We start from the raw sequence: 15,188 nt of genomic DNA, 5'->3' as shown, positions 1-15,188 counted from the left end.
GCAAGTCCCACGGCCAAGGCCCACTTCTTGCAGGGGGAGCCCACTCGTCCTCCAGGAGCTGCCCCCGGACACACACCAAGCTGATCAGTCTGTGGCTCCACTGTCCACACACTGGCCTTTCGCTCCTGACGTGCTGACCCACCGAGAGGACCTTCAGGCACTTGGCAACTTTTTGATATAAAAGAAGTTGCTCGTTGTTTCTCCTTATCCTGACTTCATGACCGTAAAACAGAATACCCCCCCCCCCACAACAGAACTAGAAGCACCACTTCAACAAAGTGCCCGGACTCCAAGCCAGGGCTGAGAGCACGTAGGCTGCCCGTGCTCTGTGGCTCAGAGAGCCGCTCCTCCTCGAGATGGACAGACCGACGGAGGGCTCCCGGGAGGAGCACAGGCTGGGCTTGCAGGCAGGCAGGGGCAGAACTCCCTCCGGGTCCTCTAAGGCACATTAATATATCGGCTACTGGTGTTCTGGGCCTCATTTGATATTTTGGTTTTTTTAATCGCTGAACCCAATGTCAGCCCATTACAGATGGAAAGAGAAGCATCAGTTCCAGGGCAGAGTACCTCACAACTTCATAGAGATTTAAAGTCTGTGTGCAATAATGGTGCTGGAAACTGTGCAGAAGTCAAAAAGTTCTAGGTGGATCTGGTGTGCACTTGGATTGCCAGCATGGGGGCTCTCGAAGCAGCAGCAGGGGCCTGGGGCCCGCCATCCCTCGGGGCTGCAGCCGGCAGGGCATCTCGCCGCCTCATGCGTCCTTCCGCCCTTAGCTGGTAAGCCTCCTCCACCTTCTCGGAGTCCAGGGCCATCACAGAGGACGGTGACTGGACATGTGCTGGATGGCTGACCCAGCACCCTTTCCACGCCCTCATTTCTCTGCCTCATTCGGGCTGTTTCTGTGGGCCCGAGTCCTGTTTTTAATCAATATGTACCCACAGTTGCAGAAACCTTTACATTTCTTCAAAGTCCCCCACCTTCTCAGCACAACGTGGCCATGCTGGGTCTGCAGCCCCCGTACTCCCGAGGGGGAGCCCCCTGCTCCCGTGGCCCGAGGAAGCCCTGCAGCCCACCTGCCCTCCCAGCCCAGGCAGCTTCATTAGACGTCCGTCTGGGGACAAGGTCTCCAGACACGTGGCTCTGGGCCAGGGGGAAGCTAGCACCTCTGGGTACTGAGCGGTGTGCGGTTACAAGGACAGAAGGCAGAACAGCACGTGCCCAGCCTGGGGTCGGAGGAGACGGACGCACGGAGTCCCGGACTGGAAGCCCTTTGGGAGCAGAGGGCGCGCCGCAAGCGCACTTCATGCCCCCAAGCCAACACTGCCGAGGTGCGTCAGCGGGACACTTCACGGGCTCTTTGACCCCAGAAGGGTATATGTGGGTCAAAACCCACCTATGGTGACACAGGCACGAAAGGGGACTTCCTCCCCTTTCCCAGCTGGGGCCCGTGACTCCGCGGTCCTCGGAGGCGAGCCGCCCGCCCAGCCCTGCTTCAATCTGGACGAAATGACAATCCTCTCTAGTTTATACCTCTGCTGCTATGTATCAGGGAAATAAACTGAAAACAGATTTTAAAAAGCAGATCATACATATTTTAGTTCTGTCAATTTCAACGATCCCCATAGTGCCTTAGGCTGAAGTGAGCAACCGTCCTTCAAAACGGACCTCTCCTCGGGGCTTCCGGCAGCGGCCGTCAGTCTTTTTAACACAACACCAAAGTCATACTTTGACAAAAAAGTTATCATCTCTAGACTGCTTAACCAGCAAAATGGTTCAAGTTTGCAAACACAGAACTTTTCACGCAAGCAAACTAATTTCCTTAGACCTCATTTGTCAAAAAGTAAAAAGAGAAAAAAAAAGTTAACATGTCTTCTGCTGAAATCACTTAAATGGTTTCATAATAATAAATGCAAAAGGCGACCCCTGCTTCAGAAGATGTTATTGCTTCTATTTTAAATTCAGGAATTCCAGGTATCCTGAACATGCCTTTGGCCTTCAGATATTAGGGCTAAAAACACAACTATAAAGTCATCTACTTTCTCTCCAGAAAGCACTCTACAGTGGACAGTGCTAGGTCAACAGCGTATCATCCACTGGGCAGTAAAAACCTTGCACCGCACGAAGGGATCCCAGGAGCCGAGCTGATGGAGGGAAGGAGGGCTGGGGAAGAACTGAACGAGACGGGCGAGGGACACCAGCAGCAACCAGACAGAGGACACTCAGACGTCCGCACGCTGACATGATGAACACATATTTATTTTTTCAACAGGTTTTGCCAATTTAATAAAGGAATCCTAAGAAAAAGTCAACCAGCGACAATTTCCTCTTTTTTAAAACAGAACCGTTCTGGCAAATATAAGGGGGAGCAACATACTTGGCCACACAGCCTTCTGTGGCACCTGCACGGAGAAACCACTTCTGCGGCCGCCCTGCCCCCTGGCAGCACTGCGTGTTCTCGGGGGGACCCCTGCGGCCCCACACAAATGCTCTGACTGCGCCCAGGCCAGCCCTTCACCAGCCTCGTTGCTTCCTGCATTTGCCCTCGGTGGCCGTCCGCCCACCTGGCACTGCCATGGCCAGCCAGCTGCTCTCCCTCAGAGACCCGTAGGAGGGACCCAAAAGCCTTGGAAAGCTCTGAGAGCACCTCAGGACCCCACTGCCAGCAGCAAGGGCAGGGCATTCCCAGATACTAGCTGCTCCAAAGCAAGTTCTTTGCTCCTGCGCACAGCACACACCAAGGAGAGAGGCTGCTGGGTGCCAGGCTGCCTCTAAGTTCTCCCCGAGAGCAGGTGTGGTTCCCTCGCCAGGCAGCACGGCGGTCCAGGCACGGCGTCAAACTCCTGGATTTCGGTTTGTTAGAAGAGTCACAGGGGTAGCCTGCATGCTGCCCAAAGTCCCTTAGAGTTCTGCCCATCTCTGGGTTTAGAAAATTCCCAGAGTAACCTACAGAGAAACATTCAGAATGTATTAATGCCTATCTGTCAGAATCCTAACCATTTGTCTGGGAAAACCTTTATTACTATTTGGTGGAAATAGCACTTATTCAATTCCTTGAGAAGGATTTTATGCCTATATGCAAACTGATGGAAGTCAACATACAGAACCTTGCTGAGCCAAGTGCAGAAAGATAGGATGGGCACAGGAGCAAAAAACTCCATCAAGCCTCCCTGTTTTTCTGACCAGGCAGAGCAGGAGTGGTAGAATATTCCCACAAGACTACCTGTTCACGTGAGGTTTAACTGGTCCGAGCAAGTAATGCCGTCACCGCACAGTGCCAGCCACCCCCCATCAGTGCACAGTGTCCAGGCTCCTCCCCCACCAGTGCACAGTGTCCAGGCTGGACCCCTGTGTCTACCCACTATCACCTCCCGAAACGCAAAGGAAAGGGCAGGTCACGGGGGCGAACCTGGCCCCTCTCTCTGGTCCCGCTCCACCTGTCCCAGCCCCAGCTCTGCACACGCCCCACGGCCGCCTGGAGTTGCTGTGAGCAGGACCAGCAGACAATAGGAGGCTCCCAGCACCACTTGTGGGGAGAAAGGTGTCAGTCTCAAAATATTATTTTCAATAAAAGTTGTTTACCTAGAGAAGATTTAAACACACCGGGAACTTTGAAGGAAATAAGCGGCCAGTTCTTTTTAATAAAAGCAGTGCTCAGTTACACAATCACTCTTCCTAACACAGCCTTGAACTGGGTGAAATAAAGATCAGAAACTAGGTGCTTTTCCAGATGATTTTTAGGAAAGAAAAAAAACTATTTGCAGGAGGAGACCTGAGGTATCTTGTAACTCAGAAGAGCAACCTCCCCCCTACATCTAGGGGCACTTTGAGAGGAAGCGATGTTAAATCAGAACAGAAGCCTCCAGAACCCACTCCCAGGTACGCGGGTGCACACACGCACACGCGCGATGCGAGCACACGGTCCACAGACGGTTCTCTGCTCCGCAGACGAGCGGGGTAAAGAAACCGGCCGCCGCGCCGCTTTCTCCCAGGCTGACGGACCCACAGACTTGTTGGTGTTCCACCTGTCACCTTTGTAAACACCCGGCAGGGAACTGGCTCGTAGGTGCAGGCTCTCCCCGGGAACCCCTCGCCCAGTGGCTGCGCCTGATTCCGCCGCCTCAGAACGAGGCCTGCGGCCTCCCACGCTCCACCCGGCTGTGCGCCAGCCCCACCGACGGCGGTCCGGGTACGGACCTCTGCGCGGAGCCGAACGCCTGCTCCACCGGCTCTGCCGGCTCCAAGTGCCCCAAGTGCGGAGCGCTCGAGTCCCAGCATCACGGGACGGGAGCTGCGGAGACACGTCTGTGTCTCACCTGTGCTGACCCATGATGTCCAGGAGGCCAGCTTTCCAGAAGGCACAGAAAGAGCAGCTTTAAGAGCAACACGGATTCCAGCAGGAATGACCACCGTGGAGAACTCTGATCCCCGCCGGGCACGTGCGCTCGGCCCGTGAGCGGCAAAGGCTGAACGCCAGCCCGGGCCGCCGTCCTCCGGGCGCCTGCAGGTGCGGCTCCCAGCGCGCACGCCCCTGTCTTTAGAAGAGGATCCGCTAGTGCACGTACGCGGATCAGACGGAAGACCACAGAGGGACGTGGCACGGAAAGGCCTCCCAGACAAGGGTTTCCGGGAAAGTGACACAGAGAAAACCTGGTCTGAGCCCTCAGCATGGACGCACAACAGCAGGCCGCCAGGACTCTGCAGAGGAAGAGGAGCTGCCGCCACAGCGCGGCCCCGTCGACAGGGAACCAGAAGAGACGCCCCCAACAGAAGAGGGCCGCAGGGCTCTCAGAGGAGATGACCGCATCTCCGGTGAACTCTCTCTTCCCCCTGCCCACCCCGCCCTCCAACAATTAATCTAGAACGTGGCAGAGTTGACATGAAGGCCAATCCACGGTGGTTCTGTCCCTGCTGGGAGACCCCCATGGATCACAGAGACACGGGACAGCCACTGTTGGGTTCACTTCTGCCCGAAGCCACTTCTGCGCCCGACACGTCCCGAGCCAGTTGAGCAGGCCTCTCCAAACGTCGAAGCTGGAGAGGAGTCAGGTGCGGCATGTGGGCTCAGAAGCCCAAGGCACCAAGGCATGTGCATTTCACGGCCTGAAAACTTGTCCCCCCACCACCTGGGTCTGCCACAGAGGGGACAGATGCCCCAGAGCAATTTCAACAACACCCAATGACCTCCAGCCCCCATGCTCCGCGTTCCACCACGCTCGTACCCCCACCCGGTCAGATGCCGGGCCTGACTGGCTCGATCCTCAAACGACGCGCCAGCCTGCACGGTCCCACTCAGCTATACCGCCAGCACCCTGGGCTCAGGCCCACATCACCCCTTAATCATTTCAAGAGCCTCAGACGCTCACACCCGCCCCTGTGGAGGGACACGGCACTGCAGCCTCGGTCTCCCCACGCTGGTCTCCTGTGCTGGCCTGCGGCTCCATACAGGCTGGGCTGTCCCACTGGCTTCTGCATAGCCCCAGGGCAGGTCCCCCGTGCACGGGGCCTGTCTGGCAGGCACACCCACATTTTGGGAAACAGTGAACAAATTAGTGACTTAAGAACACCGATTGATTTAGGATTATCAGAAAAAGATCTACTTCCATCACTAGATACTGAAACTGGAAATAAAAATTCTGGATGAATCTGACACAAGACAATGCTTCAGTTCAAAAATTAAACTCATTTAACCTTGAACTCAATTTAAATTCTGAAGTGATCAGAATGCAAGAACGATCTTGTACAGTAGTATCAAAGAGCTGATCTAATTACTGATACAATTTAAAGGAAATAAATTTAACCAAGTCTATTTTGAGAGTTTACAGCTTCAATAGCATGAACACATTCAAAACAAAAGTTGAGAATTATTCACTAGTTGCACGTGGCTTACATAGCAGAAAATACTAAAGCTATACAGGCAGTATAAATTCTGGAAATCAAAATCTAAACGCAAAATAGGAGAAACAGAGGCCAAAGTTCTTCGCTACCTGCAGCCGTGTGTTTACAAAGCGGTGGGCAGTCAGAAGGTGGACGCTGGCGCGGAGGGAGGGGCTGAGTCGCAGTGAGCCGTGTTCCTGCAGGGCCGCTGCTCTGGGCCGGTCGGAGGGCACACCCCCTCGGGGCAGCTGCTGGAGCGTTTGCCCTCCTGAGCACACTTGTTCGGACAGACCACGGCAGTTCTATCCCCACGACAGTAACTGTGGAGCTGCATTTCCAAATGAAAGCAGAACATTCCAGTCTCTACAAGAGGCCCCCGTTCTGGATTACTTATGCTGAGAGGAAAGGCCTTGGGGTCTCTACTGTTCAGCAGAGGGGCAGGAGGGCCACCAGGGAAAGGCAGGCAGCTCCCGGAGCCGTGGCTGTGCAGGGTCACGTTGGGGGCGGGGGGTTGGAGAGTGGTCCCGAGTGCTCCCCGGACACCCTGCACCACTACTTCCCATAGCTGCGCCCGGAGCTGACCACCTTGCCTGAAGCCCAAAGTAGCAGGTGTGCTCACCAGGTCCCATACTATCCCAAGTCCCCACTCACCCAATGCCGCTCCTGGGGTCCCGATGTGTTCTGGAAGAGGATTCCAGAGGCACATGCAAGTGGCCTTCGAGAGGCTAGAACGTGGTCATAAACCCCCGTGTTCTTCTCATGGGACCTTACTGGACCTCCTTCCTCCCATCTGAACAGGCCTCTGAATGGCTTTTCTAGGCCACGGCTAACCAGCAGCAGGAAAAGGGGATGGCTGTGGACTGAGAGGTCAGCAAGGAGGTCCACAAGCTGGCCTCATGACTCAGGGTAGAAGAGAGACAAGCCAGACTCAGAAGGGGCCCGCTGTGTCCAGGCCTGTCCATCCGCAGCAGAGACCGGGGCAGAGGGCCGTGGAGCAGGGACACCACTGACCCAGCCCCTTCCATCAGAAATGCCCCCATGAGACCCCAGGTCCTGGGTGGGACCACACACGAGCACCGTTGCACCCCGCCGAGCCCTGAGGTGGGACCCTCCTTCAGGTGAGAGCGGCTGCTTGGTCTGGGAGAGCCCAAGGACTGGAGTCCGAGATGACCTCCCCATTACAGTTCAAGCAAACCCCAGCACGCGCCACAGTGTCCCAGGCCCTACCCTCGGCCAGCGGCACCGAATTCCACTGCACAGCATGCCAGGGTGAGGCCAGTGAGGGCCACACTGCACCACCAGCCACCTGTCCTCAGGGAAAAGGGGAAGGCCTTCCACGGCAGCAGGAAGGGGACCCGAGTGCAGCTTCTCTGGGAAAGCCGCCATCATTTCAAGAACAGAGGTGCAGCCCAAGGCCCCTGAAACGGAAGCTGCTCTGCAGAGCAGAGGACGGTGGTGGCGTGAACCTGCCGCCCCTTCTCTGAAGTTGGCCGACTCGCTACTTCTCCTCTCACGCGTGCTTATAGCCCGAACGTCACAAGCTTCCCGAGCAAACCCTTTACTGGGACAGTTTGGTTCATTTTTTGAACCCACATATTTGTAACTCACTCAACGGTTCTTTTCTTCCAAGAAGATCTTGGAGGGCTTAAAATTAAATGGGCCAGCCTGCTTCTTACCCACGGACACAGGCATCCAAGTTTCAGCCACTTCTGTCTCCCTGCAACCCTTTAAAACAACTGACAGGAATAAAACTTACATGGCTCTTAGATGGGTCCGGACAAAGATTCTAAATCCCAGCAACACCTGCTCGTGTCTTGCCGACAGCCTGCCTCTGCCCTCTGCCCTGAGCCAGAGAAGAACAAAACTGTGAAACAGGATCTCACAGAAGTGAGGGAAACAGACCAAACTCCTGAAGCCATGCACTGCTGTTCTCTTTTCTAGATCACAAACCAGAGAAGTTCACAACAAAATGGGGCGCCACGTCTATGTAGTCGTGCGGTCTGGTCCACGGTGTGGCAGCTGCAAGGCCTTCAGAGAAGGAGCTTCTTATCCCCCCCAGTTCTCTGCAGGGTCACAAAGCCACAAAGGGAACCTACGCTGTGAACTCAAAAGTCCCGGCGGCAAGGACCACAGTCTGTCACTCCACCGCCATTCCCACACCCTGGTTTATTGGAAGGTATGGCCGTGGCCCGTGTTTCCCTCGTGGACATAGAGAACTGTGGCCTCAGTGCCGCCCAGACAACTCTGCAGGCCCCAGGAGCAAACCCGGGGACCCTGGGGAGGACAGAATTCTTCACAGGAATTGCAGATGAAAAGAACGGCCCTGGCTTCCAGTCTGGTCTTTGTAGCCATCCGTCGGAACACAAGACCACCACCTCGGTGTGCACCACCGAGAACCCACGTCTGGGGACTCCACCCCTGTGTACCGCGGACTGGCTTCCCTTCCAAGCCGCATACTGGCGAGGGGGTCTTCAGCTCAGGCACAGGCCTCAGATCCTCAGCTGGACAGCTGTGTGGAGCAAGAACGAGGCCGCCCGCACTCCGCAGGGCATTCCAGGGCTTGCGTTTTAAAAAGGACGGTTTCTCGTTAGCCAAAGAGCTTGGCAGGTGCCCCCTCCCCTCACAGAGCCCTGTGTATGGGACTCAGGAGACTCCTTAAGGAGCACACGCGCAAGCACACACGACACACACCGGAGTCAGGCCCGCGAAGAGCAGGGGGACAAGCCGGGTGTGCCGTGGGCAGCACCGTAGGGCGTGTTTCTGGAGGTTCCCTTTACCTCCCTCTCCCAGGGCTTCTCCTGAGGGCAGTGTCTCCTTCTCCGGGAAAGACCGTAAGCAGGTGCTGCCTGTGTCTGCACTGACTTCCCAGTCTGTTGGGGATGGGACCAGGGAATTCCCAGGAAGGTTCTCAGGATGTGCGGAGCCTCAGAGCTCCCCCAGCCAGGAGCAGTGGGCAGCCCGGCAGGGGATCACTGGGCGGGAGCGAGGCAGGCCTGGCCCGAGTTGGCATCACTGAAAACACGGACATGATGAACCCGAGAGCAACGAATCCATGCAGAAGCCGATCGCCACCCGCTGGAACAGAGGACACATCGGGGACATCACACGTCCGACCTCCCCTCAGGAAGGCCTCAGAGGCAGTCTACCTGCACACCCAATGGAGCAAAAATGGACAGAACACCCAGTGGGGTGGATGCGCCCTCCTAGACAGAGACCCCACGGTCACATTTGCACACCCCAGAGCTGCCAGGCCCTCGCCCGTGAACTTGGTGAGAGGAGGCGCTGGCCAGCCCTCCATAGCCTTGAAGGAGGGTCAGGCTCCCGCCCAGGCTCCACACAGAGCTGGTGAGGGCAGGATGCCAGGTACACCGCGGAGTCTTTCTGCTAAAAAGCAGTAAGCAGCCTGCATGCAGTAAGTTCTCAAAATACAAAACATTTTTACAATTGCTCAGTTTGTTGGACGATAGAAGCTTTTTTCAATATTACATTCCTGCATTTTTTCTAAAAAGATTTACATGGGGGGAAAACAACAACAATCCAGGAGAGATCCTTCACTCGGTGAAGGCCAAGGTGCGTGCAGCTCCAGCGACCCGCCACCGAACCCCTCACCACCCCTCCGGCAGCACGAGTGCAGCAGTGCTGGACAGGTCTTCTTCCAGGAAAACAATGGAATCCCCTTTATGGAAAGCCATGCAAGCCTCCAAATAACATTAGAAAACTCCATTCTACATCTCATTAGATGTTACAGGGAATGATGGGGTCAAAGCTTTGTAGCCACACGGCGATGGTATTGGGGAGACATCGGTCAGGTTCTTGCAAAAGCCAGCCAGTTATTCTTGAACAGGATGGTTGTTGATGGAAACCTGACACTGGCAAGAAGTTACAAAGCTGAGATTGTACTAATTCCCAAATAGATATCCTCCATTCATATATTTCTAGGGAGGAAAAGGTGAGTAACGTAACCTATACAAAAACAATCAATGATCCATGTGCGAAGTCACATGAACAGGTCGGGAGACTGATGTGGGCAACAGGAATCCTACCGGGTACGGAAGTCTAAGTGAGATATAACTGCAGACAGACATCAGTGGCCAACTTCCAAGTGAGCTACTGAACAGAGAGAGCAGTACGTCTCCAGGACATGAAGATCCCAGTACTCACAAGCACTCTAGAAAGAGGAGAACAGGATCCCAGAGCCATTAGGATGCTCGGCTCATAATCCCTTTGGACACTGTCCATCAGCAGAGCTGGAGAACACGGCCCAGGGGGCACACAGGGCTCCACCTGCAGAAAGCCACGCTGGGAGCTCCCCTCAGGAGGGCAAGGGCAGCACCTAATTCTACTAGACAAAAGGAACTCGAATCAGAAGTCTTTCTGTGAGAGGAACGTGGAGGGCATTACAGGGGTTCATGCACGACCTGAGGAAGAAGTCCTACTGGCCCTACACCTGATGCTTTCGCAGCGAGGGAGCCCTTCCAGACTCACTTCATGCCGAGACATGAACCTGAGTGCCAAAGCCGTCCGGACACGCAGCACAAAAAAGTTACAAACATCCACCTTGAACATAAACACAGAAGTATTAAAATAAATTTAAGGTCATACTACGGGGCTGGGATGGGAGGGCGGGCGAGAGCACAAATTAGGTGACGTGTTAGTCCAGCCTCTCGAGACTAGTCTGACCACGTTTAAGGAAAAAGAACGATGGTGACACTTGCATAAAAATCATTTGACAAAATCCAACAGATCAAGGAACTATTTATAGTCTGAGAAAGGACACCTGAGGCCCAGAGGTGGCAGCACACGGACTCCTGCCATGGAAACCCCCTCCCGCCGTCCCCATAACTGGGACAAGGGAAGGAGGTCTACTGTCACAACGTCTACTCCCCTCACCCGGTTTCAGCCAGCACAAGGACAAAAATAAAAGGCATAAAGATCAAAGAGAAGTTGTCTTTAGTCACAGACTCATTTTTTTATAGCAAAAGTCCTAAGGAAATCTGTAAAATAATTCCTACAACTAAGAATTCAGTAAGAGGACAGAAGACCAACACACCAAAAACCAACAGCTTTGTAGCAGCAGCAACTAAAAAATCATTTTAAACTATGTTAAAATATCAACATATTTGGAAATCAGATTATAAAAGATATACAAGATCTCTGTGCTGGAAATTAGAATACTGAAAAAGAGACAAGCCGAATGGAGATAAAGCATATTCATAAACTGGAAGGTTTTTAAAGTGATCATCCCTCCCCCAAAACAGTACAGATTCAATGAATTCCCAAACAAAATCCCAATCAATACTGGACACCTTGATTCTCTAATATGTAAAGTTAAAAGACATGGAAGCCAAAACAATCTTTATGGGGAAGAAACCAAATTGGAAGACTTGCTACCTTAATTCAAGATTTATAATTCAAGATTTATCATAAAGCTACACAACCAAATGCCCATGGTTCTGGTGTAGAACAGATGAGGAGGTCACTTGAACAACACACAACATCAGGACATACGGGACCCACACATGTATAGTCAACATTTTTGACAAATGTACAAAGGGGATTCGGTAAATTTTTTTTTTCCTCCAACAAAGGAAAACTAACTCTAGAGAAAAAATACCTCAAAATAAGGGGATTCAAGGTGATGTGTCATATATCTAAACATAAAAGCCAGACTTATCAAATTTTAGAAGAATTTATAGGAAAATATTTGTGAAGTTACAGTAGGCAAATCTTAAAGACAAAAAAAGGCTAAGAAATTAAGTTGTACTTACTCAAAGTTAGGAACTTCCCATCAAAAGAGGACATTAGAATGAAAACAAGCATCCAACTGTGAAATACACAGGACAGTACAGCGTGAGGAGGACTCCTAACCAGAACGAGCGCGGGCAGAAGACGCACACAGAGCCCACGCAAGGAAAACGCAGGAGTGGTCGAGAAGGTGGGCAGAGGAAGTCCCGAGGAAGGCTCAGATTAGAACAATGAGAATATCTCACACCCGCTAGAATGGCTGAAACTCTAAAAACTACCACCACCAAGTACTGGTGAGCGGGCAGAGCAACAGAAACTCCATTTCTACTGGAATTAAATACAGAGTGGTTCAATGTTGGGAAGCGTTCTGGCAGCTTTTCACAAGGCCCAACATGTGCTTGCCATGCAATCCCACAATTCCGCATCTAGGAGTGGACTCCAGAGACGTGAAAAGGTGTCCAAAGTGGCTTGAAGAAAAATTTGTTTTACCCCACGTAGCCACGATCTGGAAGATTCAAATGTCCATCAACAGGAGACCTGATGAACTGTGGTGCGTTCCTAAATTGCCCCTCAGTAACACACCGAGCCACGGGAGACCCTTAAAACATGGTCAAGCAAGAGAATCCAAAACAGAAGAGCAGATGATAAAATTTTGTTTACAGAAACAAAATTGGTTCTTGGTCAGCTCAGGAACAAAGCTGACCAAGACAGAAATCACAAGAGCGGATGAGAAGAGAATGTGGGACAGACCAGGAGCACAAGGGAACGGCTGGTTTAGACGCCCCAGGTCCTGGTCGAGGTCGGTGACTATTTGGCTGTACAGTTCTCAAGATGCACAGAACAGTTTCCGTAAGTTCACTATGTAACGTTCACCTCCATTTTTCAAGTGATAAGGTAAGAATGGTTAATTCTCTGTTTTCATACAGAATTTTTGTTGTTTTGTATCTTTTAAATGTCCCTTGCCAAAGTTAGCCATAGGTGTAAAACAGACCGATCGCTCCTAAAAACCACTTCCCACCTCTCCCTTACACACACAATCCCTAATTCTGGCCAACACGTGACCACCTCCCATGCTGGTCAGCTGGGTATGGCCCCATGAGAGGAGCAGGTTAGAGGCTCCTTCTAGAAAGAGAGGTGGGGGGTCTCCTTTCCTTCTCCTCTGCCTGGAATGGGAGCACAGCAGCTCGTGCCCCAGACGGTGGCCCAGGGCACCAGGACGAGGACCACAGCCTGGGGATGCAGAGCAAAGCCAGAGGCAACCAAGGGAGCCCGGCTCCGGGACTGATCAAGCACGTCTTCACGTGAGAGGCGGGCTGTGTGTTCCTCCACAGCTGCACCTAATCCGGACTCAGAAAGCAGAAACACAAAATTAAGCCTCATCTTTGTTCTGGTCTCATCATTCATAATGGGCATTGAACTAGAAGTCTAGGTTTTATTTTCTTCCCCAAACTCACTTCAAGGGATTTTTTTTTTCTTAAAGCATAAAACCTCAACAAAATTTGTGATTTATTGTGCCAGTGAATATGTAAGAGGCAAAATGACATTTCCCACGAATTATTTGGTGTCTGTGATTTTCTGAACACCACGGCCAGATGGTTTTCATAGAAAAGTGAAGAGTGTATTCGTATAGTTCAAAGGTCTGCCTGTTTTTTTGGTCTAAAAAAAAAGAAAAAACCTATTGATTGTAACGTGCAGCTCTACAGGAAAAAATCTCGACACTGGAGGCGAAACAGGGTATTTATTACTGCGCCTGTGTTCATTATGGCGGTCTCTGACAGGGCTCCATTAAAATCAATTTTTATGTTTCTGTGTATTTTCTTTATCTAATGTTCTATGGCATTGTGTTTATTAGCCAGTTAAGACAAACACTGAGCAGGGGTGGGTGGCTTTTCCCCTCTTCTGTCAGAAATAATGAGAAGGGCAATTTTAATACAACAACTCACAATCAATGAACGGAGGAAATGCTACATTTCCGAACAAAACATTAAGGAGTGCTTTAAATTTTTATGTTGTTACAATTAAGAGAAATAGGGCGCGGATCTGTCAGGAGAGAAGCCCGCGTCCCGCTGGAAAGGGCGAGCGAGAACGTGGGGCTCCGGGCCTCCTCCGTCCTCGCGCCCCGGCCGCGCGCCCGCGGGCAGCCGACCTGGACCCCGGCTCTCGGGGCGGGGAGCTCCCGAGTCCGCAGCTCCCAGGCCGCAGAGCAGAACTCACCGGGCGGCCTGTCAACAGCGAAGGGGCCTGATTAAAAGCCCCGGCGCGGGGCCGGCGCCGCCGCCACCGCGACTCCCGGAGGGTCGCCCACACCCGCGGAACGGCCAAGCCGCGAGGCGCGAGGTGCTCGGCGGCCTCCGGGACTGGCCGCGGCGGGGGAGGCCCCGCGGCCCGCGGCGCGCCCACGGCTCTGGGCCGCGACCCCGATGCCGCGGAAGGACGCAGGGCCGCGACCCCGCCGCGGGAGGGGCCAGCCGGTGGCCGCCGAGCCCGCGGCCCGCCGTGGACGAGCAGCAGCGCCGCGTCCCCGCAGCTCCAGCCGATGCCACATGGGGGGGGGGCACCGCGGACTCACCCGGCGTCCGGCGTCTTCCGGCCGCACAGCCTGACCTCGTGCAGACCCCGCTCACACGCCGCGATCTTGATCCGCCCCAGCGGGCTGTCCACCGCCCCGCACCGCACGCCGCAGGCCTCGTCCATGCCGCCGGGCACCTGCGAGCAAGGGACACCGTCAGCCGGAGCCCGCGGTCCCCTCCCCAGGCGACGCGCGCCCGCGGCCGACCCGAAACATCTCCCGGAGCCGGTCCCCACTCCCGGGACGGCGGCCGGGAGGGTCCCCCGGATAAAGCTAGCCTCGCCGGGACAAGACGCTTCCCGGCTTCGTCCTGGCAGACACGGAAGCCGCCAGCCACCCTGAAGGACACGCACGTCAAGCCCTGGCAGCGGAAGGGAATTCGGAAGCAGAGGGTGGACGCAGCGCGAGCGCAAAGTCAGGGGGCATGCGCGCCGGAATGACGCCCGAGCGCTTCGGACACCTGTGCGGAGGCCGTCTGGGGCACATGCGCGCCGGAATGACGCCCGAGCGCTTCGGACACCTGTGCGGAGGCCGTCTGGGGCGCATGCGCGCCGGAAAGAACCCCAAAGGCGGTGGAACGTGCACAGCTGACCCTTGAGCCGCGTGGGTGTGAGCGGAGTGAGCTCACTTGGGGGCTCACTTACACGTGGTTCTCTGCCCTGCGATTTTCTGAAGACGTCCTCTAGCTTGGATTTTGTAAGAACACAGGATAATACCAATGATACATGAAACAGGTGTTAGCGCTCGGCTGTTATCAGTAAGGTCAACAACATGCTTTTAATAAGGGTTTTCAGGAGTCAACAGGTACATATGGAGCTCAGTGACCCTAATCCCACATTATTCAGGGGCCAACTATGTATCTAACTTATGTTCAGAGAAATGTACCAACATAAAAACCACCCTATGATGTATCTTACCTGTTAATTTTGGTATTAATTTTAGTGAACAGAGCAAAGGCTGAAAAGAATGAACGGGTACGGCGAGAAGCCTACAGGCATC

At 53.7% G+C, this 15,188-nt stretch overlaps 1 protein-coding gene across 1 annotated transcript in view; it reads right to left on the bottom strand.

The window, feature by feature from the left end:
• MGMT (O-6-methylguanine-DNA methyltransferase) overlaps positions 1-14,916 on the bottom strand; it is a 220,911-nt gene extending 205,995 nt beyond the window's left edge. The window contains 5 exon segments of the mRNA XM_044240744.1: positions 14,190-14,326; positions 14,404-14,571; positions 14,710-14,841; positions 14,843-14,889; positions 14,892-14,916. Of these exon segments, the coding sequence (XP_044096679.1) occupies positions 14,190-14,326; positions 14,404-14,571; positions 14,710-14,841; positions 14,843-14,889; positions 14,892-14,916 (509 nt within the window).
• Positions 14,917-15,188: the final 272 nt, after the last annotated feature.

The sequence above is a fragment of the Neovison vison genome, chromosome 2, assembly GCF_020171115.1.
Source record: "Neovison vison isolate M4711 chromosome 2, ASM_NN_V1, whole genome shotgun sequence".
Lineage (NCBI taxonomy): Eukaryota > Metazoa > Chordata > Mammalia > Carnivora > Mustelidae > Neogale > Neogale vison.
Note: the sequence above shows the minus strand (reverse complement) of the source record. Positions and strands in the feature narration are given on the sequence as shown.